Consider the following 27,931-nt stretch of genomic DNA (forward strand, 5'->3'; position numbering starts at 1 on the left):
AGGAGGTGGGAAGTAACGAAATAATAAGGAAGATTTAGAAAGTCTATTGTCGCTATGTTTAATCTCTCTATTCTTAAAGGACGAGAACTAGTTTTCTCTAAGAGAATTTCAAGACATTCCGGAAGGCGGGTTTAATATAGCTCACAATTCTGAGAGTTTTGGACGATGGAACTTAAGTGGAGATCCCGCGAGATTATGAGTAAAAGCTATTAGCCAACCAGAAGTAAGACTGGGGACAAGGAATTTAGGGGCTGGTAAGAGAGAGGAGGAGTCACGTATTACGTGCTGACGTAGAGGTACTGGAGCGTTTATTTTACGACCGTAGCTGAACGCTTTTCTTCGGATCCGCAGTTCGCCTGTGAGGTCTGTGTAGTTTCAGCAAATTCAACCTGCAGTTGGAAACGCTCGAAAAATCATTATTCTTCCGGGATGAATCATGTGGCGGTGGAAAATGCTGTCGGGCTGGACCAGCAGGTGAGCCTAAATAAGCTTATGAGGTTACCATGGTTTCTTTTACTGCTTAAAATGGCTTGTGGCGCAAAGCTAACCACCTTTTTCTGAACTAGAACTTATGTAGTCGATGGGATTATGCAATCGTGGATAGATAATCAATCGTGGATAGATAATTTTGGGAAATGGCCGTCAGATTTCAGTTAAATTGGAATGAAGTTGTTTGAGCCCGGCCTGGTTTGGGTTTCAGGCTTTGAAACCCGGTCGCGCACAATGGCGGCTTAGGGCATTCGTGTGTTCTCTTAGAAATGTGATAGTGCAAACACCGTGTATAATATCGGAACAGAGACATACGATATGTAGGATATGTCGCTAATGGTTTACTTTTATCTAAGCAGCCCTGATTCGGTCTAAAAGCGTCGCGGTTGTAGAAGCCGCTAGGAGGAGGAGTTGGATTTCTCTCTCCGTAATGGCGGCGGCCTCCTTTGTGTACCGCTGCTTGGCTAGACGGCAGTTCGTCCCCTAGTTAAAGAGGCTGATCTATTGAGGTGCAGGCTTATAAAGAACTGTGGAAACGTTGTCCTGTGTGTCTGTTCTGCGAGTTCTTAAAACCGTGATGGTGGTGGTCGGTTACTAACGGAGCTGCGTTTCTAGAGTGGAAACTTTTGTGACGCAGAAGAACTGAAAAGTAATTGTTGGAGAGGGGAGTAAAAAAACGGCAGAAGGGACTCCTCTTGACTGGAGATTATGGAAGTTGGGCGCCAACAGGAAGATAACCCAGAGGTTAGGAATCAGACACTGGTTTTTTATTTAAATCTCAGTCGTAGAATGGGTAGTATTTTAGTTCCGTAGTACCTGGTGTTTTCTTTTTGAATAAGCGATTTAATTCAGGGATCCTGTGTGGAAAACACTCAGAAAGTTGGATGTCACGACGATTACTGTCTTGTTGACTTTATTTTGCCGTTTTTAACCATATTCACGAAAACAGATTGAAACTTGTGTTTCTTTTTAAATAAAATGTAAAAAAAACCATAATGGCTCTGGAAGTGGTAGGTGAGGATTCATTGACTCGAGATAAAAACCTAGGAGCTGTTTTTCATTGGTATTATGTTTTGATACAACAGCTCATCCTGATGGTTTATTCTTGGTAAACTCTAATGTGTTATCGAAAACAAAGTTTCATGACACTATTTCAAGCCTTTAATGTTTATGTGGTTATTATAAGCTTTTTGCTGACTTATTAAGTGGGACATAGATTAAAAATGTAAATAACGGTTTTACAAGCACAGAAATTCCTAATATGTATCATTGGTCTAATATTATAGCCAGGAATAAACAGTTGGGAACTAAATATGAAATACATTTGCAAAGATTAATGATAAACAAATTGGACCAGAAATTTTAAAAATAGGCTATTGTCTTCCTGGGTGATTGATAAAGTTTAATGATACTGGGTTTTATTTTTAATACTCTATATAGCACACTATCTGTTCATGAACCAGATATCAACTTTGCTTTAATATTTTGTACCTTATTAGGGAGGGACACAAACTTTAAAGTACAGTACTAGTTAGTAGTTAGAAAATAAAAAAAATTAATTAATGACTTAATATGTAGAAGTACAAAATTTAGTATAAAAGGTATGCATCATTTGTGGGTTTAACCTCAAAATATTTGCTGCTAATTTGTTCTTAAGGAATTCTAATCTTGGAAAAATTATAGTTCAGTGACTGGTGCTTTTTATAACAGATAATTGCTGCAAGAAATATTTACTGAATGAATGGGAAGCTTCTGTTCTAAGGTAGAATGCTGGCTGAAATCTAGAGCTGCTGCCTATTAGATTTTTTTCCTCCTTTGTAGACTTCAAAAGGAGCTCTGTTTGCTCATAGTGGTTTCAACATTTTGCTAATGAGAGAAAGATGTACCATTCTTTTTTGCAGTCTTGTTCAGTTTTGATATCTTATGTTTCTAAAGCTTCCTAAAAACATTCCATCATAAAACAAAAAGCCCAGGATTTTGTCTCAACACTCATATACAAAAGGGTAGAATCTGTGGACTTATGAGACTTGCATTTTCCTCCTTTCAACTTGCTTTAGCAGGACAGTAAATATTCCAGGGTAGATTGTGGGTTTTGCTAAGTTAGCTCAGCAACATCATGGTCTCTTAAAAATGTAATCACCATGTAAGCTGTTAATATTTTGCTTCTCCTAGTTTGCTGGTCTAGACCTGAACTCCTCAGATAATCAAAGTGGAGGAGGAAATACAGCAAGCAGTAAGTAAAATATTTTCATTATATAAACATTACATTTGTGACGGGGAGGTGTTAAAGTGAATTAATTGTAATATGTTAATGTTAACTTAGGTTTGTGTAATAGTAGAAAACTATTGTGGATGTTAGTTAAATACATTTATTTTGTAGTTTACTATTAATTATTGTTTGCGCTTGGGAGGCATGGGTGATACAAACTTTAAAGGTTCAGCTGAAAGTTTAAAGTCCAACCCAAAGATTCTCAGAAAAAAAGACTTATTTAAAAAGAAAGTTATTGAAAACTTTGTGAAGTACTGATCTATTTTGATATATATATTTTAGGGCGTTGCTATGAGTGAGAATCCATACTGGAAACTACTTTATTCTCTAGACTAAGTCATTTTAAGTTACAATCTTATTGTCTGACTTTACCATGTAAACTACAAAGTGCTTTGATGTATCTGTATTAATGAATATTGGTTCTTTTCCAGTGGATGATGACTCTAAAATTCAATTTGTGGGCTGTATACATTTTAGAAACTGGTTTTTTTTTGTTTTTTTTTTAAATTTATTAATTTTAACAATTTATTAGGGGCTCATACAATTCTTATCACAGAGAAACTGGGTTTTGTTTAGATAATACAAATACGTGTTGACTCAGAAGAAGGTAGAATGTAGAGGGGTGGTCATTCCTCTTGATATGGGTTGGCTTTAACTATTTTTATCGTAAAATACTTGTGTTTAAATTATTTAGTTCCTGCTGCTTAAGAGATAACACAGAACTTTCATTTTGCTTTGTGAGTGGTTTCATCCTTGGTTTTGAGTTCTAGAGTATTTGGTTAATATTTTTCTAATAATATAGTCTTACATATCCAACCAAAAGAAACTTAAAATTCCTTTTTTCTGGGAATAAAACCAGTTTCTCCTGCTTGATAGTTTAGTTGCTTAATCTTATCGCCATAGTCCATAGTCTGTATCTGTATATAGAATAGCAATTGCCTTATTTAAAAATAAGAAACCCTCAATTTCTTTCTAAAAGCACATTTTTCCTTTTCCATCTTTTTATATCTCCTTATTGTGTAGATTTACCAGACTATGTGGGAGATTAGATACCCCCATTCGGAGTGATTAGACACCCCCCACTCCTGCATATATAGACTATTTCCATAATGGTTATATAGTTAAACCTTGGTTGTCAGACTTAATTTGTTCCAAAGATTTAGATTTAAAAACCTCATAAGCATTTAATTTTATATTTTTATTTTAGAAGGGCGTTATATACCTCCTCACTTAAGGAACAGAGAAGCTTCTAAAGGTATGTTAGAACAGCTTTACAAAGCTATATATAACATTGCTTTATGTACAAATTAGCAAATGTCTATGAGAAATGAGGTATTTTGGAAAAAGTCTATGACTACTGTTAGCCTATGCTTTTAAGAAGCTTTTATGCCATAAAGGTTTAAAGCATTTTCACTGCCACTGAGTCAATTTTGACTCATTGCTGATCCTAGGGAACAAGGTTTAGAAGTGCTTCTGAGTTTTGGAGACTGTAACTTTTACAGGAGGAGCAAGCGTGGACTTTTTCCCTTTGAAGCAGTCAGTGGCAATTTGAACCCATAGCCACTCAACTAGATGAGAAGGGTCTGTTACTGGAAATATTTACAACCCAAAGTTCTGTATTTAAACATCATAAAATCAATTGTTGTCAGTTATTAGGACATGATCCTCAAGAACTAACTGGAAAATCTCATTAAATGATGCAGGAAGGTTCTTAATACCTTTTGAAAACTGATTCCCCAAAGCAAAGACTTTCATTTTACACTTTATTCACTTGTAATCATGACAATATGGTTTCAATGTTTTTTAATGTTTGCAAGTAAATGGTGATAAAGTTCTGCTTACTGTTTTTTAAAAGCTCTCCTAGTGAAGTTATTAAAGTTGAGTTGACAGGATTTCCAATTGGGCACACAATAAGTTAAAGTATTGGTCTTAGTGCCTTGATTTATTTGGAAAATATTTTCCCCCATGCGTATTAACACCCGAATTCCCTTATTTGTATGTAGAGTAAAAAAACCTGCACAATCTTAATTTTTTTTTTTTCACAAGAGAAAAGCTTGTAGTTAGTTCAGGGATTGTTTGCTGGCCCTTAGGAGTGTTTTCCAGTCCAGTCTGTTGGGGCACCACGCCCTGGCCCCAAAGTCCACTTTCAGCATTCCCTGGGGACCTTGCCACTCCATTCCCTTGCTGTTCCGCTGCACTCCCCCAATGCTTCGCCTCGGTGTGGTGGGATCAGGTCTGGTGCAATTCCCACACTGTGTCTCTGGTGCAATCTTAATTTTTTAAAAAACAATCTGCTGTACATGTGAAATTGCCATAATCAACTGGGAGGCAATTTAACTGGTTTGACCAGTGGATGAAAAAGGGGATATTTGAAAGATAGAGTATGTTCTAGAGCCTGTGGTTTGCTATTGACTTAGATAAGCTGCTAAGTATACTTTTCTTTAATTATGAGTATTTTCAATACTAGATTAACTGGAATTGTACTCAGTACTTATTGAGTACTTCACAGGGGGAAATAACAGTGTCTTAAAATTTTTATAGCTGTATGAAACCTTATAAGCTTAATAATTCTGTTTATATCTAAAAATTGAGTAGTGATAGAGGTATAAAACAAATGTTAAGTTAACAAAGTTGAATGTTTGTAAAAGCATCTAAATGTCTATTCATTTTAATCCTTTTTAAAAATTACCTATTTGTATGTGACTTGTTTTTAATTAGTGAGTCCTGATTTTCCTAACTTTCAAATTCTTATGACATGAGCTGTAATTTTCTAAATGCTGTGTACTGTCCTAAAATTGTTAAGAAGTTATTTTAGAACTGCAGTATTTTTCAACCTTGGATGGTCCTTGTGTCATATTGATGGATTCATTTTTGTGGTCTTTTTTGGGGAGAGTAGTTAGACTAAATCAGAGTAAGTAGTGAAGATGCTCACTTAGCTGGCCATGTATTGCCATTAATAGGTAACTTCTCAATTTGTATCTCCAAGACTTAGGGTGGAATAAATACTAGTTCACTATGCAACTTGGAATGGGATCATAATGTGTAATTTCCCCATATACTTTTAGAATCCCACTTAGAGGCTTCATGGTATTAGTTTTAGCATAATTCAGTATCTGCAATTTGGAGTTCCAACTTTTTATAAATGTGTTACATTTTGATTAATACATCTAGCTCCTTTTTGTTTTGTTTTCATTTTGAATTGAGAAATGGTGGAGAACTGAAAAATATGATAACCCTCATTTAAAATCTTGACATTAGTGAGAAATTAAACCTAAAAGAAAGGAGTTTGCCTATCTCATTAAAATAATTTAATTGGAATGTGCTTGTATTTTTGTGATTTTGACAGCAAATATGTCTTAGCAAAGAATGGAAAACTAATTGTTAATGTTGAGTAATTATATTGGCATACTATTTATTAAGAATATGATTAGTGTTGGCTCGTTAAAAAAATATCCAGTTTTCTTTGTCATTGATAAGAATATTCCCATTAGTCCTGTATTATTGTGTTGTCATTTCCTAATTTTTGTTGTACTGTTGAAGGATTATATGAAAAAGATAACTCAGGGTGGAATTGTAAAGATAAGGATGCATACAGCAGTTTTGGATCTCGTGATTCAAGAGGAAAACCCAGCTATTTCAATGACCGCACTGACCGTGCAGGTGGATCCAGAGGAAGGTAAAATGATCCTTTATTGTGTAAACAGTAGCATCTTAAAAACAGGATTTTTCCATTCTCATGTTTTATGTTTAGTATATTGCCTGTTGTTACATGTTGCTCAATATTGATTAACTCAGTGTTTTGTTATCTGTAAGAAGTCTTTATACTTAATTTTATGTCAAGCAATTGAAATACTACAGTCGTTTTATTGAGCTTTTAATGGCTCACAGATTTTTAAACAAATTGCTTTTTATTGCCATGTGTGTTAATCTTATAAACCTGTCTTAATTTTTCACAAATATTAAAATTCCACAATCATACTAACTTTAGTTGCATACATGACTTTTTCTATGTAATGTAGCTTTGGCAATTCAGTTTAACAACTTCCTGTTGTACTAATACCAAGTGTATTTAGATTATAAATCTTAAATGTATGAAATATGCTTTTGGTTTCATTGAAAAACTGCATTCTTTTGAGCATGCTGAGACATGTTTTAATCATATGAGAATAATATACAGATTAAAACATAGATTAAACTATTAGAGGTTATACTTTCTTCATTAGAGTCAATAGCCATCTGAATAAATAAAAATAAAATTATTTGACAAGTAATGTTGCATTACTTCAAATGTCAGTCCTTGTGGCCAACAATTTCTATCAAGGCACATTCTAGAGAAAGGATAATCTTGATAATTAATAAATTAAATATTCTGTTTAAATTCTTTGTATTACTCAGGTTTGATGATCGGGGACGTAGTGACTATGATGGCATTGGGAGTCGTGGTGACAGAACTGGCTTTGGCAAATTTGAACGTAGTGGACATAGTCGCTGGTGTGACAAATCAGATGAAGATGATTGGTCAAAGCCTCTTCCTCCAAGTGAACGCTTAGAACAGTACGTTTTTAAAATGTTTATTGATTTGTTTTGAGACTTACTATACCTAGCATAACATACATATAAAAATTACTTTTAGGGAACTTTTCTCTGGAGGAAACACCGGAATTAACTTTGAGAAATATGACGACATACCAGTAGAGGCAACTGGCAATAACTGCCCTGCACATATTGAAAGTGTAAGTTTTTATGTGTAATTTTTTAAAAGAGCAGAAAGTATATAAATGTTTTCTATTAATAGCTAGTTAAATGGGCTTCCTAAAGGCATATTGCTTCCCAACAAAAAAGCATATTTAATAGTTATTTTTTGTAGATAATGAAAATCTCATTGGGTAATTTTGGGAGAGCAAAAAAATGTTACTGATATGAAAGAATCCTTACATAGAAAATGTGTCAAACATAAGAAATTTAAACCTATTCAAATACAATAGAGCCAAGAGAACATGTAATTTTAAAAAATGCCTTCACATACTACTAATTGGTTTCAGGTCAAACAACTCAGTAAATGCCATATGTACTTACTATATTGTAGCTATATTTAGCATTCTGATTTTACTGATTATTTGATTAACCTGGTTAAATTTCTTTGACAGTTTAGTGATGTTGAGATGGGAGAAATCATTATGGGCAATATTGAGCTCACACGTTACACTCGGCCTACTCCAGTGCAAAAATATGCAATTCCTATTATCAAAGAAAAGAGAGATTTGATGGCTTGTGCCCAAACAGGTAAACTAACTTAGAGGGAAGATGTGTAACAAATAATTTGCTTGTTCCAAAAGTACTTGTTACTTAATACCTTTTCTTGAGCCTGAAATCCATGTTTGTTTGTTTTCATGTTTACTTTGATTAATGGTAATCTTGGAATGTCTGCAACAGGTGAAAGCTGTTTAGTTCCATTGATGGGAAAGTTAGTAATAAAATGGAATAAGAAAGAAAAAGTGAACATGAATAAAATGTTGTGATCCATCCATTAGGGAAAGATAGCTTTATAGAGGAAATAACATTTCCTACTGTTAGTCATATGTACAAAGTTATTTTTCTGTCATTACTTGGCTTGTGGAAATAAATAGGATGGGGAAATTTCCTTTCATTTGTGGGAATTTTTTTTTGTTTTGCTTTTATTTCTTTTAAGCAAAGGAATTAACTTTTACTGTGGTCTGGCAAAACCATTACATCATAAATGTTTGCCACCTCCATTTTGTAAATGGGTTCTTGAGACATTCCATACCATAACATTTGTTTATAAATAGTCTATGAGTATTCTTTACTACAAATACAAAGACTGTTCCCTGAAAAGTTACAGCAAGTATATCATCAGTATATAATATATGGTAAAAAGTGAAAGTCAGAAGTACATGTAAAGTGAAACCTGTCATAAAGGAAGTGTCAATGTTTTTTACTAAAGCAAATAATAAAAAAAGAGGAAGAAACTGAAAGCCGGAAAAATTCCAGCTCTCATAAAGTAAGATTATAAAGGAGTTTTAAAATAGAAGTTGAAATCACTTTTTGCTTTTTCTGCAAACTAGAATGCAAAGAAAAATTTAAATAGGAAACTGTTATATCATGGTTTTCAAAATTATTGAGAAAAATCACTTTGCATCCTCATTCTTAGCTGTGTGAATATAACATCTAGTAAAATATGGTACTCACTAATTCATGTTTTCTTCATAGGGTCTGGAAAAACTGCAGCATTTCTCTTGCCTATCTTGAGTCAGATTTATACAGATGGTCCAGGCGAAGCTTTGAAGGCCGTGAAGGTATATTTCTTTATAAAACAAAAAATTTTATTAGAAAATTAGTAAAAACTTCTAAATGATGCTAAATGTCTTTACTTTTTAAATGAGAATTTTTCTTACACCATCCAGTAGTAAACTTTTAAGAAAGTTAACTTAAAAGATTTGTGAAACTTAATTTGTAAACTGGATTATTTCTTAGGAATATGGAAGGTATGGACGGCGCAAACAGTATCCAATTTCTTTAGTTTTGGCTCCTACAAGAGAATTGGCTGTACAGATCTATGAAGAAGCTAGAAAAGTAAGTATGCTTCTGGATAGCATTACCATTCACTGATTTTTTTAATAATCACTTTGTTTTTATGACTACCTGATAAATTCTTTGCTTATAGTTTTCCTACCGATCTAGAGTTCGTCCTTGTGTTGTTTATGGTGGTGCTGATATTGGTCAACAGATTCGAGACTTAGAACGAGGATGCCACTTGTTAGTGGCTACTCCAGGACGCCTAGTAGATATGATGGAAAGAGGAAAGATTGGATTAGACTTCTGCAAGTATGTTAATTTTTACATTACAGGATTGAAGTGTTTTGTTGTTCCTTTGTTTGTAATGTTTACTAGTGATCTTAATATTTAACCAGATATATTACTTGACTATTGTAATTATACTATGGGAAGACAAGATTAGCAGTTGGAGCCCACAAGCTATTCCCTAGTAGAAAGATGAGATCTTCTGTGTGCATAAAGATTTATAGTTCAAAACCCTTTTACGTACACATGTTAAGCGTCCAGATTGACTCAGAGTTGGTATTTTTTTAAATGGGTATAGTTTATTACCCAGAATTTTAAAATAGTTAAATTGGTTATGTGCTCTTCAGCAGTTTTTACATATCCTGAATTCATGTTGTTTTTCCCATACATCAAATTGTGATACTAGAAAGTTAGTTCTAAATGGATGTTAGTGTAGTTTTATAAAAACGTAAGTATGCCCATCAGTCAGCTTCACCAAATTCTAGACAAATCTTTCTTATTCTTTATAGATATTTAGTGTTGGATGAAGCTGACCGGATGCTGGATATGGGATTTGAGCCTCAAATACGTCGTATAGTTGAACAAGATACCATGCCACCTAAGGGTGTTCGCCATACTATGATGTTTAGTGCTACTTTTCCTAAGGAGATACAGGTACTATTTGATATTTAAAACGTTTTAAGAGTGTTTTTTAAAATAAAATGTTTATCTAAAAAATGTATGTTTATGTAAATAATAGAGTAAACTGGACTCCATACTTTTCAGATGCTTGCCCGTGATTTCTTGGATGAATATATCTTCTTGGCTGTAGGGAGAGTTGGCTCTACCTCTGAAAACATCACACAGAAAGTAGTTTGGGTGGGAGAAGCAGACAAGCGGTCATTTCTTCTCGACTTACTAAATGCAACAGGTAAAATGTCCACTTCTAGAATCTTGTTAACTGTGAAAAGGATCAATTTAAGTACTTTTAGCCGGTTGATTCATGTAACATACTTGCTAAAGATGTGTCATTAACCAAACCATGAAATTTTCTAGGGAAGGATTCACTGACATTAGTATTTGTGGAGACCAAAAAAGGTGCCGATTCTCTGGAAGATTTCTTATACCATGAAGGATATGCTTGTACTAGCATCCATGGAGACCGATCACAGAGAGATAGAGAAGAGGCCCTTCACCAGTTCCGCTCAGGAAAAAGCCCAATTCTAGTGGCTACAGCTGTGTGTATATTTCTTTTTTCAGATAAAACACTTTTGCCTATTTCCTTATTTTAACCACACTTCTTTTATAGGTAGCAGCAAGAGGACTAGACATTTCAAATGTGAAACATGTTATCAACTTTGATTTGCCAAGTGACATTGAAGAATATGTACATCGAATTGGCCGTACAGGACGTGTAGGAAATCTTGGTATGATGCTTACTTTTGAATTGTTTTGATGGCTTACTTTTGTTGTACATGGGGAAAAGGGTATGAATGGCACACCTCTTAAATATTAGTGTTAGCTGCCATCAGGTTGTCATCAAAGAATAATCTTATTCCCTCTAAAATAACCATCAACAGAGCTTTTTTTTAACCAGACCTTTTCTTCCAAGTTTTTTTACTATCATATTTTTAAATTCTCTATAGTAGGTGTCTTAATACTGTATGGAAGTTTCTGATAATTTGTTTGCTTTTCTGAACTCTTAGGCCTTGCCACCTCATTCTTTAATGAAAAAAATATAAATATCACCAAGGATTTGTTGGATCTTCTTGTTGAAGCTAAGCAAGAAGTGCCATCCTGGCTAGAAAATATGGCTTTTGAACACCATTATAAGGGTAGCGGTCGTGGACGTTCAAAGAGGTATAAGTTTCTTTAGGAAGGGGAAATAAGTGTGTATTGGGTTAATGATTATGTCTAAAGTTGAATTTTTTAAGCAAGATAAACAATTATCTAAACATTGGATTCCGCTAGATTTTGTTCCAACTCTTAGTGCCCTATATAAATGAGGTTTCTAAGGTGATAAATCATTGTAGGAACAGTGTTTTTATCCAAATACATCGATAAATATTATTAGAGTAAGATGAAGTTAAACTGAGCAATTTAATACTGAGATCTTTAGGAACTGTGTGTGTGTGTACTAGTTTACATAAACTTTAATTTACAAACATCTTTACATTAATATGGGTTAAAATACACCCCATGACAGAGTACATGAAATAATTGTACTTTTCTTTCTCTTTTTTTTTTTTTAACTGCAATTGTACTTTTCTAAAGGGAGAACAGGTTGAGGGAATGCTAGAAGTGGTGGTGATGATGTGTATACAACTCATTTTAAAAGAAATTTAACCATGGAAATTTATGATATGTGAATACTATATCAAGATAACTAAAAAAACTTGGTTGTCGTGGGTGAAGGAAAAAGAGTTGTGATTTAGGGGGCATTGAGTTACATTAATGGTGGTAGAATAATTTGGAAAAGGATACCAATAATTGTTGAACAATAAGAGTGTAATCAATGGTACTGAATTATAGAAGTAGAAATTGTGGAATTGGAGAATATTTGGTTGTGTGTGTTCTTTACAATTACAACAATGTATACTGTATATACTTGAATGTAAACCAACCCGAGTATAAGCCGAAGTACCTTATTATTACTAGGGAAACCAGAAAACTGATTGACTCAGTATAAGCCTAGGGTGGAAAATGCAGAAGCTATTGGTGAGTTTCAATAATCAAAACAAATAAAAATAAAATTACTAAAAATTGAGACATCAGTGGGATAATTTATTTAAATATCTATTTTAAATAAAAAATAAAAGGACAAGTCACTTAACATTAGTAAACCAGCACAGTAAGTAGAAAATAGGTTCTACAAAAACAATAAGGTATCAATGATACCTTAAGAGTACTATTCCCTGAGCTCAATCAGCAACCAAGCTAAAATGTAGAGTTGAAATCCTTCAAAACTAGATTCCTCATCATCATCCATATCCCAATGCAGAGCTTCAGCTGGTGTGAGGTCATCATAGACGCTGTCCTCACATCGCCGTCATCACCGTCACTGCTGTCATTTCATACAAAGCGCAGTCTTCACTGCCATCCATAGCATTACTAATACTACATGTTTGGAAGGCACATCGCACCATGTTTCTGGAATGTCTTCCCATGCATCTCGAACCCACTATGCTATTAACTCTGTCAGGCTTCATGAGATTTCCTCCTTTTGTCAGTCAGGCTTGACCAGATGACATCCATTCATGTCAGATCCTTCCCACATGATCTTTAAAAGGCTTATTCAAAGATACACGTAGTAGGACGGCTCTGATTGGTTAGATGTGAGTAAACATTCAAAGCCCTGCAGTGTCATAATTAGCGAACAACAATAAAGGCAAGAAAAAAGGTTCTAGAATTGAATATGGTGACAACTCTTCCTAGGTTTGAATTAATTGTATGGCATATTTTTTTGTTTAATTTTTCTGTGTGTGTGTGTGTGTGTTTGTTTTTCAAGACCAAGGAAAAGGTAACAGTTGTAGGTGAGAGTTTTAAATATCAAGATAACTGTTAAAAGAATATTATGTAGACTTGCTATATCCCAAGTACCTTTTATGATGTTATTTCATAGCCCCAATTGTACTGCCTTATTTTTCTTACCAAATTTATAGGAATAGTTTAGAGAAATCTAATTTCCTCCAAATTTAATTGTCAAGAATTTTCATTTTAATTTTTTTTCTATTAATAGTCGATTCAGTGGAGGATTTGGTGCCAGAGACTATCGGCAGAGTGGTGGCTCAAGCAGTTCTAGCTTTAATAATAGCCGTGCAAGCAGCAGCCGTAGCAGTGGAGGACATGGCAGCAGCAGAGGATTTAGTGGAGGTAATGGTGAATCACTGCTGATTTCTTTTAGTAAGTTAACAAATGTACTTTATGTCGAATAAAGAATAAAATAGTGGATGACTTTTCTTTTTAAAATTCTCTTGATAGGTGGCTACGGAGGCTTCTACAATAGTGATGGATATGGAGGAAATTATAACTCTCAAGGGGTTGACTGGTGGGGCAACTGAATCTGTTTTACAACGAAGTCATCCTTTCAAATAAGCTAAACCACATGTAACTTAGCCAGACTCTATCTGTAGCTTCAAGAACTTGCAGTACATTACCAGCTGTGATTCTTTTGAACAATATTAAGGAAACTCAAGTCACAAGAAGAAATAAAAAGAACAATCAATCATCAGTCTTATTTAGAAGTTGGTTTGAAGACTTAATTGCTATAGTTTGAATTAACTCTACTGTTCCTTATTTCCACCCCAACTGCATTTCTAGTTTTGTTACTAAGGTTAGTTTTTTGTTAATGTGTATTGTGACTTACTTAAGACAGCTTACTATTTAATTTCCTGTTGGCGCAATACTGCTCAAGAATCCGTTATTTCGACAAATAAAGTTAACTTGGGCTAAAAATCAAACCTTGGCACACAACCTTAGCAGGAATCACTAATCCATTCCCAAATATCACTAAGTAAATGTGCATTGGAGTTTTTAATGTATACAGATGGTTGGGGATGCAAGGGATATCTTAGGAAAAGTTAGCTTCTAATGTGGCAGACTACTAAGTTAAGTTTCTGACTTTCACAATCTATCCTAGAGAGGCTCTTACAATCTGTTAGTCTTTATATATAAACAATTTGTTCTAAGGTGTGCTACACATGCATATATTTTTTAAAGCAACTCACAATTTAAGTAAATATGGCAATTTCTCTTTTAACATTTAGTTTATTGTAAGCATATGAAATGTGGTCCAGGGAAGGTTTCATGTTTTGATAAGTATTGTAGGGGAAATTTCATCTACTTCCATTTGTTTTAATGCTTTCCATAAATTAAATGGGAGAATGGCACACCTTGACAGTCACAATGCCCAGGTGGGGCTTCGTCTATAATACATGCTAGTGTTGATGTTTTTTGGTCAAGAGGAGGCCTTATTTTAGTGGCAGATTCTCATGTACAAAACTGCACTGAGATGTTAAGATGGGCTTACACTTTAGACTTTCACACTTCACAGAAGACATACTAAAATCTTTAATATCACACAGGTTGAAAATACATTAAATTGTGTAAGTTATTCTATTAGTGTAGATTTCTATATAATCCAGTCTACTTTAGTTGTATAGTTTCTCATATTTTTATAAACAATGATGAATTTGGCCAAAGATTGATTATCCATTACTAAAAATGCCTCTGCCATGTTGAATCTGTGCCAGAATGCAGTAATTTAAATGCATTTATAGAGACACGAAAGTTGGCAAAAATTCTAAACGTGCAATAGGTTTGCAAGTGTATTGTGCCTTCAAAAATTTAAGTAGTTACACTTGGAGTATTGAGGTAAATTGTTAATGGTGCTATTTCAATTAGTATAGATTTACTCTTGTAAATTTTGCCCATAAGTTTTTACAAAGTTCTTATTTTATTGCACATTCAGAAATTTTATATGTCTTGTGCGTAGATATCTTAACTTTCAGTCTAATTTTTTCTCTTAGAGATTGTTGAAAGCAGCTTATTCAACTCTTAACTAGTTTTTTAAAACTATTTGGGACCATAAGATTGAGAGTTGCAAAGAAGACTTAATTGCACACAAGAGATTTTCAGTATTTTTTGCTGCTAGTTTTGTGTACTATTTATTGAACATATTTGACAAATATTTATTTTTGTAAGCCAAAAATGATTCTTTGAAAGTTTAAAAAACTTGACCAAAAACACTGGCACTTGAATGTTGAATGTCACAGTATATGAAATAATATATTTTGGGGTAGTGTGAGCTTTTTAATGTTAAGTCCTATTAAACTTGATGTCAAAATAAACAGACCCCAGCATTAACAGTGGTAGCCATCTGTCTGATACCACCTTATCTAAAATTGGCAACATGAAATTGATACATGCCAAGGTCTTGATACACTAAGAGTGTTAATATAAATTTTAACACTTCAGAAATGACTCTATTCTCAAAGGTTTGTGGTTTTTTAGTTGAGATTTTGCTTTGTTTTGTGTTCAGTGGAGTCTGGCATATTTGTAGTTCTCAAACATTTTCTGTGTATTTTATCAGTGACTTTTGACATTCTGTTTTGTGAGCCAGAAATATTCAGTTAGATATATTCAATTAGAAACACTTTCAAAAACAGCACATGCAGGTTTGGATTTTAAAATAACTGAAAGTAAACATTGAATTTTAAGTCACTGTAAATTTAATAATTGCTTATTGTATTAGTTGTAGAAGCTAGCATGTGCTGTATTTTACTAAAATAAAAATTTGAACACAGTTACATTGGTGGTTTAATGTGGAAAAGTGAAATTAAATTATGATCTTAATGCTAAAAATCCAGAGCTAACTTTTGGTTATCTCATATAACTATTTGTGAACTAACTACAGTGCTTAACATGTTTGAATAAATCGGTGTTTCTCTGTCAGGGGTGCTAGAAAACAACATGAGTATAAAAGCAAATACATTTTATTCCCAATTATGGGCTGTAGTACAAAAGTTTAATTGCCAGGAGGTAATAGGCAATATACTTTTGAGAACGTACAGAATAAGTGATTGTAATTTAGAATCTATTGATAACAAATTTTATTGCAAATGTGGGAAAATAGTCCTATCGCATGTTGGCTTACTTGATGCAACTCTAGGGCCTTGGGGCAACTAACCCTAAGATTCATACTCATCAGTTCCAACTCACTAGTTCCTCCACAGACTAGATTATCTGCCTTCTGTAAACATAAAAGTCCTTAGAAACCAAAAGGTGCATTATGCCCCTCTTTAAATGGTTTTTTCTTTTTAAAGCAATTTTTAGAAAAGATTGATCATCTATGCTGGGTGGTTATAGTGTAAGTAAACAATAACAAAAGTCATTTTACAAGTGTGCCAACAAAATGTTATTTGTTTAAAAATAATCTAGAATTTTAATAGGTTGGTTAAGAGTGACTACATAGGTTCCAACTTCCCAACATGTTATATCTATAGATTACTTATAACCAGGCAAAGTCATAAGGTGTTTTGTAAGTCACACCTGTAGAAGGTGTTAACATCAAAATTGTTAGAACAGTTAGTTTGTATTTTTAGCAAGTCAGACTTAAACATCTTTTTTGGTTCAACCGTTCACTCTTATCCTTGTATGTCAACATAATGAACTAGTGGTTCTGTGGTCTTAGTACTGGACTGCTAAACTACAAAATAAGCTGTACAAGCCCACCAGTGACTCAGGGAAGAGAAATTATGCTCAATGTTACTCTTTTTACTATTTACAGACTCAAACTATGAATTACAATCAATTGCATGATGGTTGATTTATCCTAACAGTTAACTTACTGTTAGGTACTATCAGGATGGTACTGACTCAGCAACAGAATGAAACATTGCCCAGTCCTGTTACAGCCTCACTATTGTTACGTTTGAGCCTATTGTTGATGACACTGTCACTCCATCACATTTTGAGGTCTTAATCTTTTAGTTCACTTTACCAAGTATAATTTGTTCAGGTACAAATTTCTCCTAATTAACATGTCAAATACATGGAAGGAACTCCAAAATTCTAAGGACTATTCTGCAATTCAATACAGATGTCTTAAAGTGGTGGTGGGGTTTGGTTTTTTTTAAGGAAATTTTTGTGGTCATTGTATAATGAGGTGTCGAAACATCTGAACGAATTAATATCCAAGTGATAAAGCAGCTGTTTTCTTAACTACTTGGGGTTACTGGAGCAACTTTTCAGATTTTTAAAAGACATCTTTTACATTACTTCAGCCTTTCCAAGGCATGTGTAACATGAACATCTGTCAAATGCTATTAGTGTCCAAATATTGTGCACAACACAAGTAGCACCATAACAGTGCATCCCTCCCACTTACCACTCTGCCTGATGTATGACATATGGAACATCTGGAGTACTATGAACAGTATCAAGAGGGAAAAAAACAACATGATTGGCTGGTATGAGGTCAGGTGAAGTGTACAGACCAATGCTTAACATACTATTGGTGAAAGCACTAGTATTACTGATGTTCTTTTAAAGGAACATGAAAAGCCGTGATGGGATAAGAGCAACAAAGTCCCGGGAAATACCAAAAATAGATTTTGAGGCCAGACTCGACTGGAAAACTAAAGGACAGCAAACAGTCCTTTAACTACAAACTTTTTTGTTGTAAGTTTTTTGTGTGTGGGTTTTTTTTGTCATTGGCTTTTTATTTTGTTGCTTGGTTTTGCTGTCTTATTTTTGTGCATGTTATCTCCGCAGGTCTGTCTAAATAAGATAGGCTGGATGAACAATCTGGAGGAGAAAACGGACCAACGGTTCTGGTGGGGAACATGGGAGAAGAGGTGGTGGAGGAAATGAAGTGGTGTTAACCAAACCAGGGACAAGGGAACAAGTGATCTAAATCAGTGGTGAGGAGGGTGGAGGAGGCCGCCTAGGTCAAGAGTAATGTAACCAAGAAGAATTGCTAAAGCAGCATGATAGTGGGACAAGAGGAAAGTCAAAGGAAGTGCAGGAAAGAGCTAGTAGACAAAGGGCATTTATAGAGGTCTAAATAAATATATATGAGGATTGGGAAATAGGTTTCTGTGCATGGTGTATTAAGGTAACAGGACATTGAGCCTCCACTCAAGTACTACCTCAATGCAACAATACTTTGTACTATTCCTTAATGCTCACCTTCCCTACATGATCGTTGAAGACAAAGTGGGTACATAAGCAAATGTGAAGAAAACTGATGGTGGCTGACTATCAAAAGATACAGCGTGGTGGGGTCTTAAAGGCTTTATGGTAAACAGCGGACGTCTAGCTCAAAAGCAAAGCCCACATGGAAGTACACCAGCCTGTGATCACGAGGTGTCAAAGGGATCAGGTATCAAAGAACAACAAAAATACCAATGGGAGTGGAGACCCAAAGTCCATTTGTAGGCAACTGGAGAGCCACTTACAGAAGGGTGGCAGGAAGGAGACAAGCCAGTCAGGCTGCAGTGTAGCAATGTTGAAACAACTTTGCTATAGTTCCTAAATGCTTCCTCCCCACCATAATGATCCTAATTCTACTTAGAAATCTGGCTAGACCAGAGGAGTGTGCTAGACAGTGAGGGTGTGGTAGAGGGGTAACTAATTATAGGGATCTACATATAACCACCTCCCTGGGAGATGAACAACAGAAAAGTGAGTGAAGGGAGGCATCAGACAGTAAGATAATGACAAAATAATTGTTAAATTATCAAGGTTGCATGAAGAGAGGAGGGAGGGGGAGACGAGCTGATGCTAGGGGCTTAGGTGAAAAGCAATGTTTTGAGAATGATGAGGGTAATGTATAAATGTGCTTTATATAATTGATGTATGTGTGGATTGTGATTAGAGTTGTATAAGCCCCCAATAATTTTTTTTTAAAAAGACAACTGATGGGACTTAATTGACCTTGAGCTTGCATACAGAAGATGTAGCTACCTAGGGTAAGCTGTTGGTCTGGCATGATGCTTTGCTGAATTTTCTGGAAAGGAAGGCAAGGCAGCTTAATATTGGCAGCTTTCCCATGTAAAGCAAGATGCATCAATAATGCACCCTATCGGGTTCTGGTGTTTATTTTGTGGGGCAGTGGGAAGGGCAGGTTCTGTAGTTAGCAAATTAAAAGTAGCATTGAATGAAGCTGGATCCATTCCCTGCCCACATTGACTTGTCTCCCTTTCTGGAATGTAGCCAAGGAACAGCAACCCTGGATATTGATCTTTATGTACCAAATGAAGATCACAAAGGCTTTACTCCCACAAGCTCTACTCCTTTGAGGTGACTGGGCAATTCTATTTTAAGAAGGTAGCTTCTCCATATTTCACGTGCCTTCAACTCTACAGACCCCTCTTCTGGCATCACTGACAGTCTGCTTGAATTCATTAAGGCTTTAGCAATTAGGTCTTCAACATCTGGCGGTGTTTCTATGTGTAAGTTATTCAGCAGCTACTTCAGCTGTTTACTTCTTTGTAATTTTACTAGTGTGGAAGTTTTACTGAAACATGCTCACTTCAGTTGACTCTACTGGACTTGTGAATATCAGTGATATAGCTTCTAGTATCAGCAACATACAAGCCACCACAGTATGACAAATTATGAGACAAATGGTGGTTAAGTTGATTGTAGTTATTTTAGGTGCCATCCAGTTGGTTTGTCCCTTAACTGCCCTCATAATGTTAAACAGTTTATAATAGTTTATATATTGCCAATACCTAATTCAAATGCAACAATTCACTGTCCAGCATTCATATAATTTAGCCTACTGAATTAAGCAGATTGAATATGCTGCAAGATTGCATTACTGCTCATTTTTACCCATATTTATCCTTGTTCAAACTACTTGACCACGTATACGTTCTGTATGAGCACATTTAAATTCTGGGTTTCCAATCTTCTCAATCTGCCAGTAGTTGGCTATGAGAAGTTTATACATATCACTCGCTTATCTGTCTCATAACTGTGTGTGGCAACAGGTGTGTTATCTTTGAAACCACAGTAAATATTTTGCCATTCCCGTTTTAAGAGAACCATCACAAGAGTAGTGGAGGACTTTTGAGATGACTACCTAAAGTGAGAAGGCAGTAAAGATCTTGCCATATTTAGACCAGAGCCAGGGCAAAGAAACAATGAAACAAACCCAGAGGAGCAGTGGGGAGATGAGATTGTGAGGCAGAGCATTTTGGGGCCTTACTGGCCCACAAAGGCCAAGGATTTAGGTGGATGAGAAGCTTGACTGCTGATCATACACTGGGCCAAATACTTTTTCCTTAGTTTTCAGATCCTGACGTAACTTCTCTAATAGTCCCAGGGTCCCTGGGTCTGAAGAAATGCCCTGCCTCAGGCTCTTGGTGATCTTTCTGATCTCTGATCCCTTGGTTAGTCTCTTATATTTAGTAAAAGGTTGACTCAGGAGACAACCCAATCCTGTAGATCAGTGGTTCTCAACCTTCCTCATGCCTCCAGCCTTCAATACATAACTGTCATTTTACTACTGTTATGAATTGGGCGACCCCACAGGTTGAGAACCGCTGCTTATGGTACTATACCTCATTAACATAACTGCCACGCACCATCCCTGTGATCACTTACAGGCTTCCAGGGACTGGTTCTCAAGGTCGATCATCAGCTCTTTCTTCCGAGTTTGTTTGGGTCTGAACCCGCATCAGTACCAGAGCAACAGTAACTGGGCAGGTGGTGGCTTTGCCCAGAATCGACTCTGTTCTCTTTATGTGGAAGGTGGCATTTGCCAATGGGCCACCCGCTAGCCACCTAGACGGGAGGGTAAGAAATGAAGCGCCACTGAGGGTTGGGCCCAGAGGCAATGCAGCGAGGGGAGGGCAGCAAGTATGTCCAGCACGGGATCGCGCATGCCACACAGAGCGTGTGTGTGTGGCGATGATGCGGCTGCCACCGAGGGGCCTCCACAGCCCCTTTCGCTAGAACGGGGACAGATGTGTTCTGTTGTCCCCTGCAGGGTTTGGGCCAGGAGCTGGCTCCCGCAGAACAAGGCTGTGGGCGGGGAAAGGTCTGATAGCACAGGTCACTGCAGCATGTGGACTCGAGACTGCCAACAACGGCGAGCATCCAGCCTTGTGTGATGAGTGCGTTTCCCATAAAGCAGGACCTGGCAGAGGGCCGGCTCCCTGCTGCCTACTTGGGTGAGTGAGGTTTCTCTTGAGGCTTTTTTGCTACATGGGCAAGTGGGCGTAGCCCATTAAGCCTCCATTCAACACCTCTGTTGGAGCCAGCCAACGAGTCAAACAGTCCTGAAAGGGGGAGTGAGGATTAAGGAAAAAAAGAGAGAAAGTATTGGGAGGGCACCATTCTGATGGACTGAAACACCCAAGTTTACTCAACACACTCTTTATATCCATGCTAATTATCTCATTGTTAAGCAAGCACATTTGATACACATAGCAACTCTTATCTTCTGCCAAGCCAGACATCCTTGAGAAAATTAAGTCACCTGTTTTTCCCAGACCTCTCATACTTTCTTGTCCTTGACAGTCTGTTCAAAGTGTAAAGTGACAGAAGGAATCAGCAAACACTGACACGTAGGTCATGAGACTTGTCAGCCGTTTCAAGGCTGAGTCTTAATGGCCTTCAACACACGTCTTGTTGAAAAAGTAGACAAAGGCCCAACAAAAGGAATTATGAACCAGCACCAGGAATAAGGAGAAGCCACCAGCCGGTGTATGGGACCAAAATGGAGCTGTCTGCTCCCATCCCAAGTAGTCTGGGAAACTCACAGGGGCAGTTCTGCCCTGTCCTGCAGGGTCACTGTGAGTTCGCAGGGACTCCGTGGTGGTGATGTTTTTGATGGCATGATGGGTAAGTGCGTGGCTGGTAACTGGAACCTAGAGGTTTGACCAGATCAGGGGCCCCATGGGAACAAGATCTGGCAGTCTGCTCCATTAAAGATGAACACTTAGGAGGCCCTCCCCATGGTGCAGGGATCGGCCTGTGGCCCTGACCACATGCCACCAGAGGATTACCAGCTAAGAGAAGCCCACCAGGTCACCACTGCCTGCAGTGCTGCCAGGATTTACTGCAAGCCCTGTACAGCCCTTGGCACCCTGGGCAGCTAGCAGGTTGTGAGGAAGGCCTGCCAGCTGCTACTCACCAGCGCCCCTTGGAAGGTGGTAGAAGCCTGTGGATTGGTAGCACTGAGGTGTCAGAGTCATTTCTCCACCAGTGTCCCAGCAGTGCCTCTTGCTGACAGGGCTTGGTATCATACCAGCTGGGCCAGAAATGTGGTCACAGAGCAGGGCACTGAAGGGTGGAGGTGGAGTTGAGAGTTATCCCTGGCACATTAACAGAAATAGGTTCACACCTTCTTCCTCCTGGCTTGTCGCAGAAGGACTGCTCAGGAGAGGTTTGGGGAATGTTGGTCCCTGTGAGCTGACTCTCATGGGGAGTGTCCTGTGGTGTGTGGTGCACATGGTGTGGTGATCAGGCCTGGGCTGTGTGGGGTCACCGTGAGGAACCTCAGAGCCTGGTCAGACGTACCAGCAGAAGAAATCCATTCCAAGTAGAACCGCGAGGTCAGTCTTCCACAGGTCTTTCTGTAGCACTGGTCACTGAGTCCGTGCTGACTCATGGCAGTGGCTGCCTCCTCTGCCCCTCTTTTGCCCAGATACCAGCGAGCAGATGCCCATGCAAGGTCAGACTCCTGATCTCTCTGCCTGATAGCCCCTCATCTTCAAACACTGACTCAGACCTTACACCCCCTGCACTGCAGACTGAGCTGACTCAGTCCTCAGGCATGCCCAGCTTCCTTTTCTACAGTGTCCCCTTGGCTTGCTCATCTCCAGCTGTGGCACTGCATCTGCCTCGCACCCTCCTGCAGCAGGTACCAGTTTCCCAGGTGTGAGCCCTCACCCCATTGCCCTGTGGCCAGGTGGGTTTGGGACCCTGATCACCTATCAGCTGCTCCACCAGGGCAGGGAAGTCTGGGTAAACTTCCTTCCAGGGAAGTGGGGCCTCTTGCCCTCTGCTTTTCCCAGCTGTGGGGCATTGCCTTCATCTCAGAAGGAAGAGCAAGACATTTCCCACTCTGTAAGACAGTGAAGTCCTCACTGAGACCCTTTTGGGCTGTGGGGTGCCATGAGGTTCATAGCAACCCTGTGGGACCAGAGTCGAGTTTCCCTGGGCTTTGCAGATGGCCAGTGGTGTGGTAGCTATCTGCTAAGTGTCACGTGGAAGGCTAACATGCACCTGACTCAAGCCATGAAGTTTCATTTGTCTCTGACCCCGAGAGCAATGTCTGCTTTTGTGCGGGGGGTAGGGGGGTGGGGGTGGGGCGGCTAGCAGAGGGTATGAGCGAGACCACAGACTCCAGGGGAGTACACCATCTGCCTCGGGGGAGGCAGAGCCAGGATGCTCCTTAGAGGCCAGGGTGGCGAGACTGGGTCTCAGGTACTTCAGGCATGTGGTCAGGAGGGGCCGTCTCTGGAAAAGGACAGACATGCGAAGTGAAGGGACAGTGGAGGAGAGGAAGGCTCTCACTCGACGAGATGGACGGCACAGTGGCTGCAAGCACGGGCGACAGCATAGCCTTGTGAGGTGGGCTCAGGACTTGTCCTGCAAGGGGATGACAGGCAGCACCCACAATCCTTACAAGAGGGGCCCTGCTGGCTCTCTGGTTAAGCACTCGGCTGCCAATGGAGAGGTCAGCAGTTCAAACCGAGCCACTGCGCCTTAGGCTGCTGAGTCAGAACTGACGACATTGCAGCCTTGTTTCTGGTTCTGAAACTGTGTGGGATCAGTGTGCCAGGCCTCTCTATCGCCGACAAGCTTTTTCTTTATTATCTCAGCACTTAACCGTTGTACTACCAAAACCGAAAACCAAGCTCACCGCCATCAAGTTGATGCTGACTCGTAGTGGCCCTGGAGGATAGGGTAGAACTGGCTCTGTGGGTCTCTGAGACTGACTCTCTGGGAACAGGCAGTGCCATCTTTGTCCTGAGGAGCGGCTGGTGGTTTTGAACTGCTGGCCTTGTGGTTGGCAGCCCGATGCTCCTTCACTGCACCCCTAGGGCTCCCTGTGGTGCATCAGGCACTTCACTTGGGGAAAAGAGTGAGTGTCCATGCTTGGGGCAGCGGCTATGTAGAATCAAGGTCGCGGTCCTGCCATGCAGGGCCTGGTGCTCCTTGAGGGTCCGTGGGACCGTTGGCCTGTGTGTCACTCAGGCCTGCATCCTTGTGTCACCGTCACCTCCCCAGTGGTGTGGATGGGCCAGGAACCTAGCGCCTGGCCCTGCAGCGGGAGGCTCTGTGTCACCACAACCACCCTGCTGACAGTGGGGCCTGCATGGAGTTGTCAGGCTGAGCGACACTGACAGGCTTTCAGACTCATGGACGAGGAAGAAAGGCCTGGTGCTCTGATCCCCTGGTGCATAGGCTGCCCTTGAGCTCAGACCGACAACAGAGTCAACTGGCTGTCTGTTTGTAAAAGGGCTTCTGATGCGAGCCTGGCAAGTGGGGGGCACCTGCTGGCTCTGCTTTCTGCAGACGAGACAGGGGTGCCCTCAGGCTGTCAGGTTCAGGAACTCTCTCGGTGGCTGAGGAAGATCATGGAGGTGTTGGACGCTCTGGTTCAGGTTCCCCTCGGTCATCCAGCAGCTGATGGGGCCACAGGGGTTGCTGGGGCACTAGTCATGCCCCGCAAATTGCCTCAGTTCATGGATTCCCTCATTGTCCTGGCAGCTGATGGGGGCCACAGGAATGCTGGGCCACTGGCCATATTCCTGAAACTGCCTCTCATGCATGGTTCTAGTTACTCTGGCAGCTGATAAAGGAGGCCATGGGGAGCAGGTGTGTTGGTTGTAGGGGGCAGAGTGGCGAGAGTGCTGCCACTGGCCCTCTCCGTGAAACTGCCTTGGACTCGGGTCTCTGCATGGCCTCGGTGGCTGATGGCGTGTTTGTGTTTCAGATTGAAGAAGGAAGCAAAGCCGCAGCCGTGGACTCGCTGCTGGCCGGGGACGAGATCGTGGGCATCAGTGGCGTGGGGCTCTCCGGCTTCCGACAGGAAGCCATCTGCCTGGTGAAGGGCTCCCACAAGACCCTGAGGCTGGTGTTGAAGAGGTAAGCACCGTGGTTCAACCACAGGGAGCTGAGCACACCGGATGCACACCGAGCCGCGGCCGTGCCCCTAGCACCCACTGCCGGCAGCCTGCCATGGAGTGTTTGTGTGTAATCATATCCCTGGGAAATCCAGCACCAACCATCCAGAGTCCACATTGTATCAAAGAACAAAACAGATTGACTTGGAGCTAGTTGGCCAGTATGCGCCTCAGAGGCAAGGATGGAGATACTCCATCTCACGTACTTCTCCAGTCCCTGGAGAAGGCCTTCAGGTTTTGTGCAGTGGAGGGGCAGCCACACAGAGGGAGGGGGTCAAGGAAGTGGGCAGTATTCTGTGGGCGGTAAGCTTTTCCACCATGGATGATCAGAAGTAGACCTGCTGACCTCTACCCCAGCCTGGAAGGAAGCCCCACTCCCAGTGATGCACTCCCAGGAAGCCCCACTCCCAGCATTTGAAACACAGGTGGTGGCAGAATTTGAAGTGTCTCAGCCACACACAAGCCCCGAAGGGGCAGCAGGCTGGCAGACAGGTAGAGTGCTCATGGTCTGTGAGTGGACCCACCAGTGCCTCTCGTCCCACAGTTGGTGCTGTGGACATGATGATGTGGTGTTGCCTGTTGTTAACACAAGGTGGCACTTTCTTCGGTGCTGGGAACCGAGCATGTGCTCAGCGGCCAGCCCAGAGGTTGGTACTTTGATCCCATCAGCCACTGTGAGGGAGGGAGGAAGCTGTGTTGGTTGACTTCTGAGGATTATGGCTTTTAAGACCCCCGTCCTCGAGGGGTACTGTGAGTCTGAATCGAGGCAACAGCAACAGGTGTGGATTCAGGCTATGTAAAAAGAAACCAAACCTGCAGCCCTGGAGTCCATGTGACTCCCGGGGACCCTCTAGGACAGTGGGGAGCTGCCCCTGTGGGTTTCCGAGGCAGTCTGCCTTAACACCTGGTGCAGAGGGCCTGAGCTTTCTCTTGCAGAACGGATGGTGGGTTTGAACCAGCGACAGCCCAATGCGTAATTCACTGTGCACCCAGAGCTCCTTCTAGGCTAAGCGGGTGTTTTATAAAACATCTGGGAACCCCACAAGGCTCTCGAGACCTTACAGACACAGACTGCCTCATCTCTGTTCTCTCTGGCTGGGCAAGAGCTCTTCAGCCCTGGGAAGAGCTGACATCCCCGGTGATAGCGTCAAAGAAAGACCCTGTCCCCAAGCAGGGTCCTTCTCACAGTTAGAGGAGTCAAGACTTCCAGTCAGACTTTATAGGAGACACAGTTCAGTCCTTAACAGTTGGCCACCAGTAGTCTGCTGCCATTGCCCTAGGTAGATTTGCATGTTCCAGAGTTTTCTACAGAGCCCTGGAAGGGACTAGCTGCTTGTAAGAGGCACCAGGGAGTGAAGCCACCAGGGCATCTGAAAGGGGAATGAATATTCACTTAAAGCTAAGACCACACCAGCCAGTGCCTTTGAGGTGTTTCCCAGGTCATGGCTCCCGATGTGGTTGAGAGCAGAACTGCACTGTAGAATTTTCAATAGCTGATTTGGGGTCTAAGCTGCATCTGGGTGCACTTGAACCACCAACCTTGCAATTAGCAGGCGGGCTTCTCAGACACTTCCGGTGCATATGTTTTCCTTGTTCTGGTTTTTTCAAAAATATTTTTTCAAAACAGCAACAACAAAAAATCTTTTTTTCATTGTATGTGACATGACCCCTTCATCAGCTCGCCAGCGACACTGGGCTCTGTTTTTCAAGGTACCTCGTGGTGCTCTGCCTTCTTCCACGCTCATCTTTGCTGTAAGGTCGTGGAGAAGTTTCATTGTAGAGATGGGAGAGTTTAAGGCCTACAGTGCTCATTTGTAGTCTTGGGAGGCATTCTTCTGTGGCCTCATGGGAGTTTCAGTTCAGCCTTTGAAGAGTACCCCTGAATGGTAGTTTTGGGGTGCCGTGTGGTCTCAATAAGCCTCGCTTTTTTGTTTTATTTTTAAGAATTTGAGGCTCATTTTCACCCTTTCCTCCCTCAGATTTCATCAGTCCTGTGTGGAGTGACCCTGAGCAGAAGGGTTTGTAGCTGTAGCTGGGCACCATCTAGATCTTCTGGTCTCCAGACAGGTGAGACCAGGCTTTGTGTGACTGTTAGAACGGTGGGCTCATTCCTTCTCCAAGTCTTCGGTCTCCTTCTTTCTCATCTGGTGTGTGCAAGGGGAACCCAACAGTGGTGTCTTAGATGACTGCCCGCACGCTTTGCGTACCCTGGATGCTGCTCACTAAGCTTGGACGTGGACATGAGCTTTGTGAATTATGACAATGACTGTGTCATCTCCAGAGACTACAGTCCTAAGTCATCCAACTCAGAAAACCACAAAATGCTCCCTGTGCACATGCACGTGGCCTTAAGACACATCTGATCTGGGGTCACACTGTCCACAGCTGACGTACACCTATTGTTTTGTGGGTGTCCTTTGCTTTAGCAGGTGGGCTTGGTGGCCAGTTGCCAGCGACAGACCTGGGACGGACTAGTGTACAAAGCACCCAGCTCTTGTTTCCTGTCTATGGCCACCGCATATCTTGTCATCGTGGAGAAAGCTGTGCTGGGGACCTGATCCACCAGCAGACCGCCCCCAGGTCCACCACAGAGGAGCGGGGCCGAGGTCCTCCAGGAGTCAAGCACTTGGATCAGTATCCGCGTCAGCGGTGTCTCTCTCCCTGACACCTGAGATAGGGCTTCTTTTGACCAGTGGAGCCATGGAGGAAGACAACGCATGTGGAC

The 27,931-nt window shown here is 40.1% G+C and overlaps 2 protein-coding genes across 2 annotated transcripts in view; both read left to right on the plus strand.

Moving 5' to 3' along the window:
• The first annotated feature begins 300 nt into the window (after nt 1–300).
• LOC142435587 (ATP-dependent RNA helicase DDX3X-like) lies at nt 301–13,855 on the plus strand. Its single transcript, XM_075539817.1, has 17 exons — nt 301–474; nt 2,662–2,722; nt 3,966–4,013; nt 6,299–6,434; nt 7,154–7,312; nt 7,392–7,491; nt 7,906–8,041; nt 8,987–9,072; nt 9,251–9,349; nt 9,441–9,601; nt 10,087–10,231; nt 10,343–10,487; nt 10,613–10,794; nt 10,866–10,983; nt 11,263–11,416; nt 13,296–13,429; nt 13,538–13,855. The coding sequence occupies exons 1-17, from the start codon at nt 430–432 to the stop codon at nt 13,615–13,617; spliced, it is 1,989 nt and encodes a 662-aa protein (XP_075395932.1). The 5' UTR covers nt 301–429; the 3' UTR covers nt 13,618–13,855.
• A 10,590-nt stretch (nt 13,856–24,445) lies between these two features.
• Nucleotides 24,446–27,931, plus strand: part of LOC142435625 (protein Shroom2-like) — a 72,949-nt gene continuing 69,463 nt past the window's right edge. Inside the window, 1 exon segment of the mRNA XM_075539846.1 lies at nt 24,446–25,168. Coding sequence (XP_075395961.1) covers nt 24,888–25,168 — 281 coding nt within the window. The 5' untranslated portion in view covers nt 24,446–24,887.

This window comes from Tenrec ecaudatus, chromosome Y (assembly GCF_050624435.1).
Source record: "Tenrec ecaudatus isolate mTenEca1 chromosome Y, mTenEca1.hap1, whole genome shotgun sequence".
In the NCBI taxonomy this organism is placed as follows: domain Eukaryota; kingdom Metazoa; phylum Chordata; class Mammalia; order Afrosoricida; family Tenrecidae; genus Tenrec; species Tenrec ecaudatus.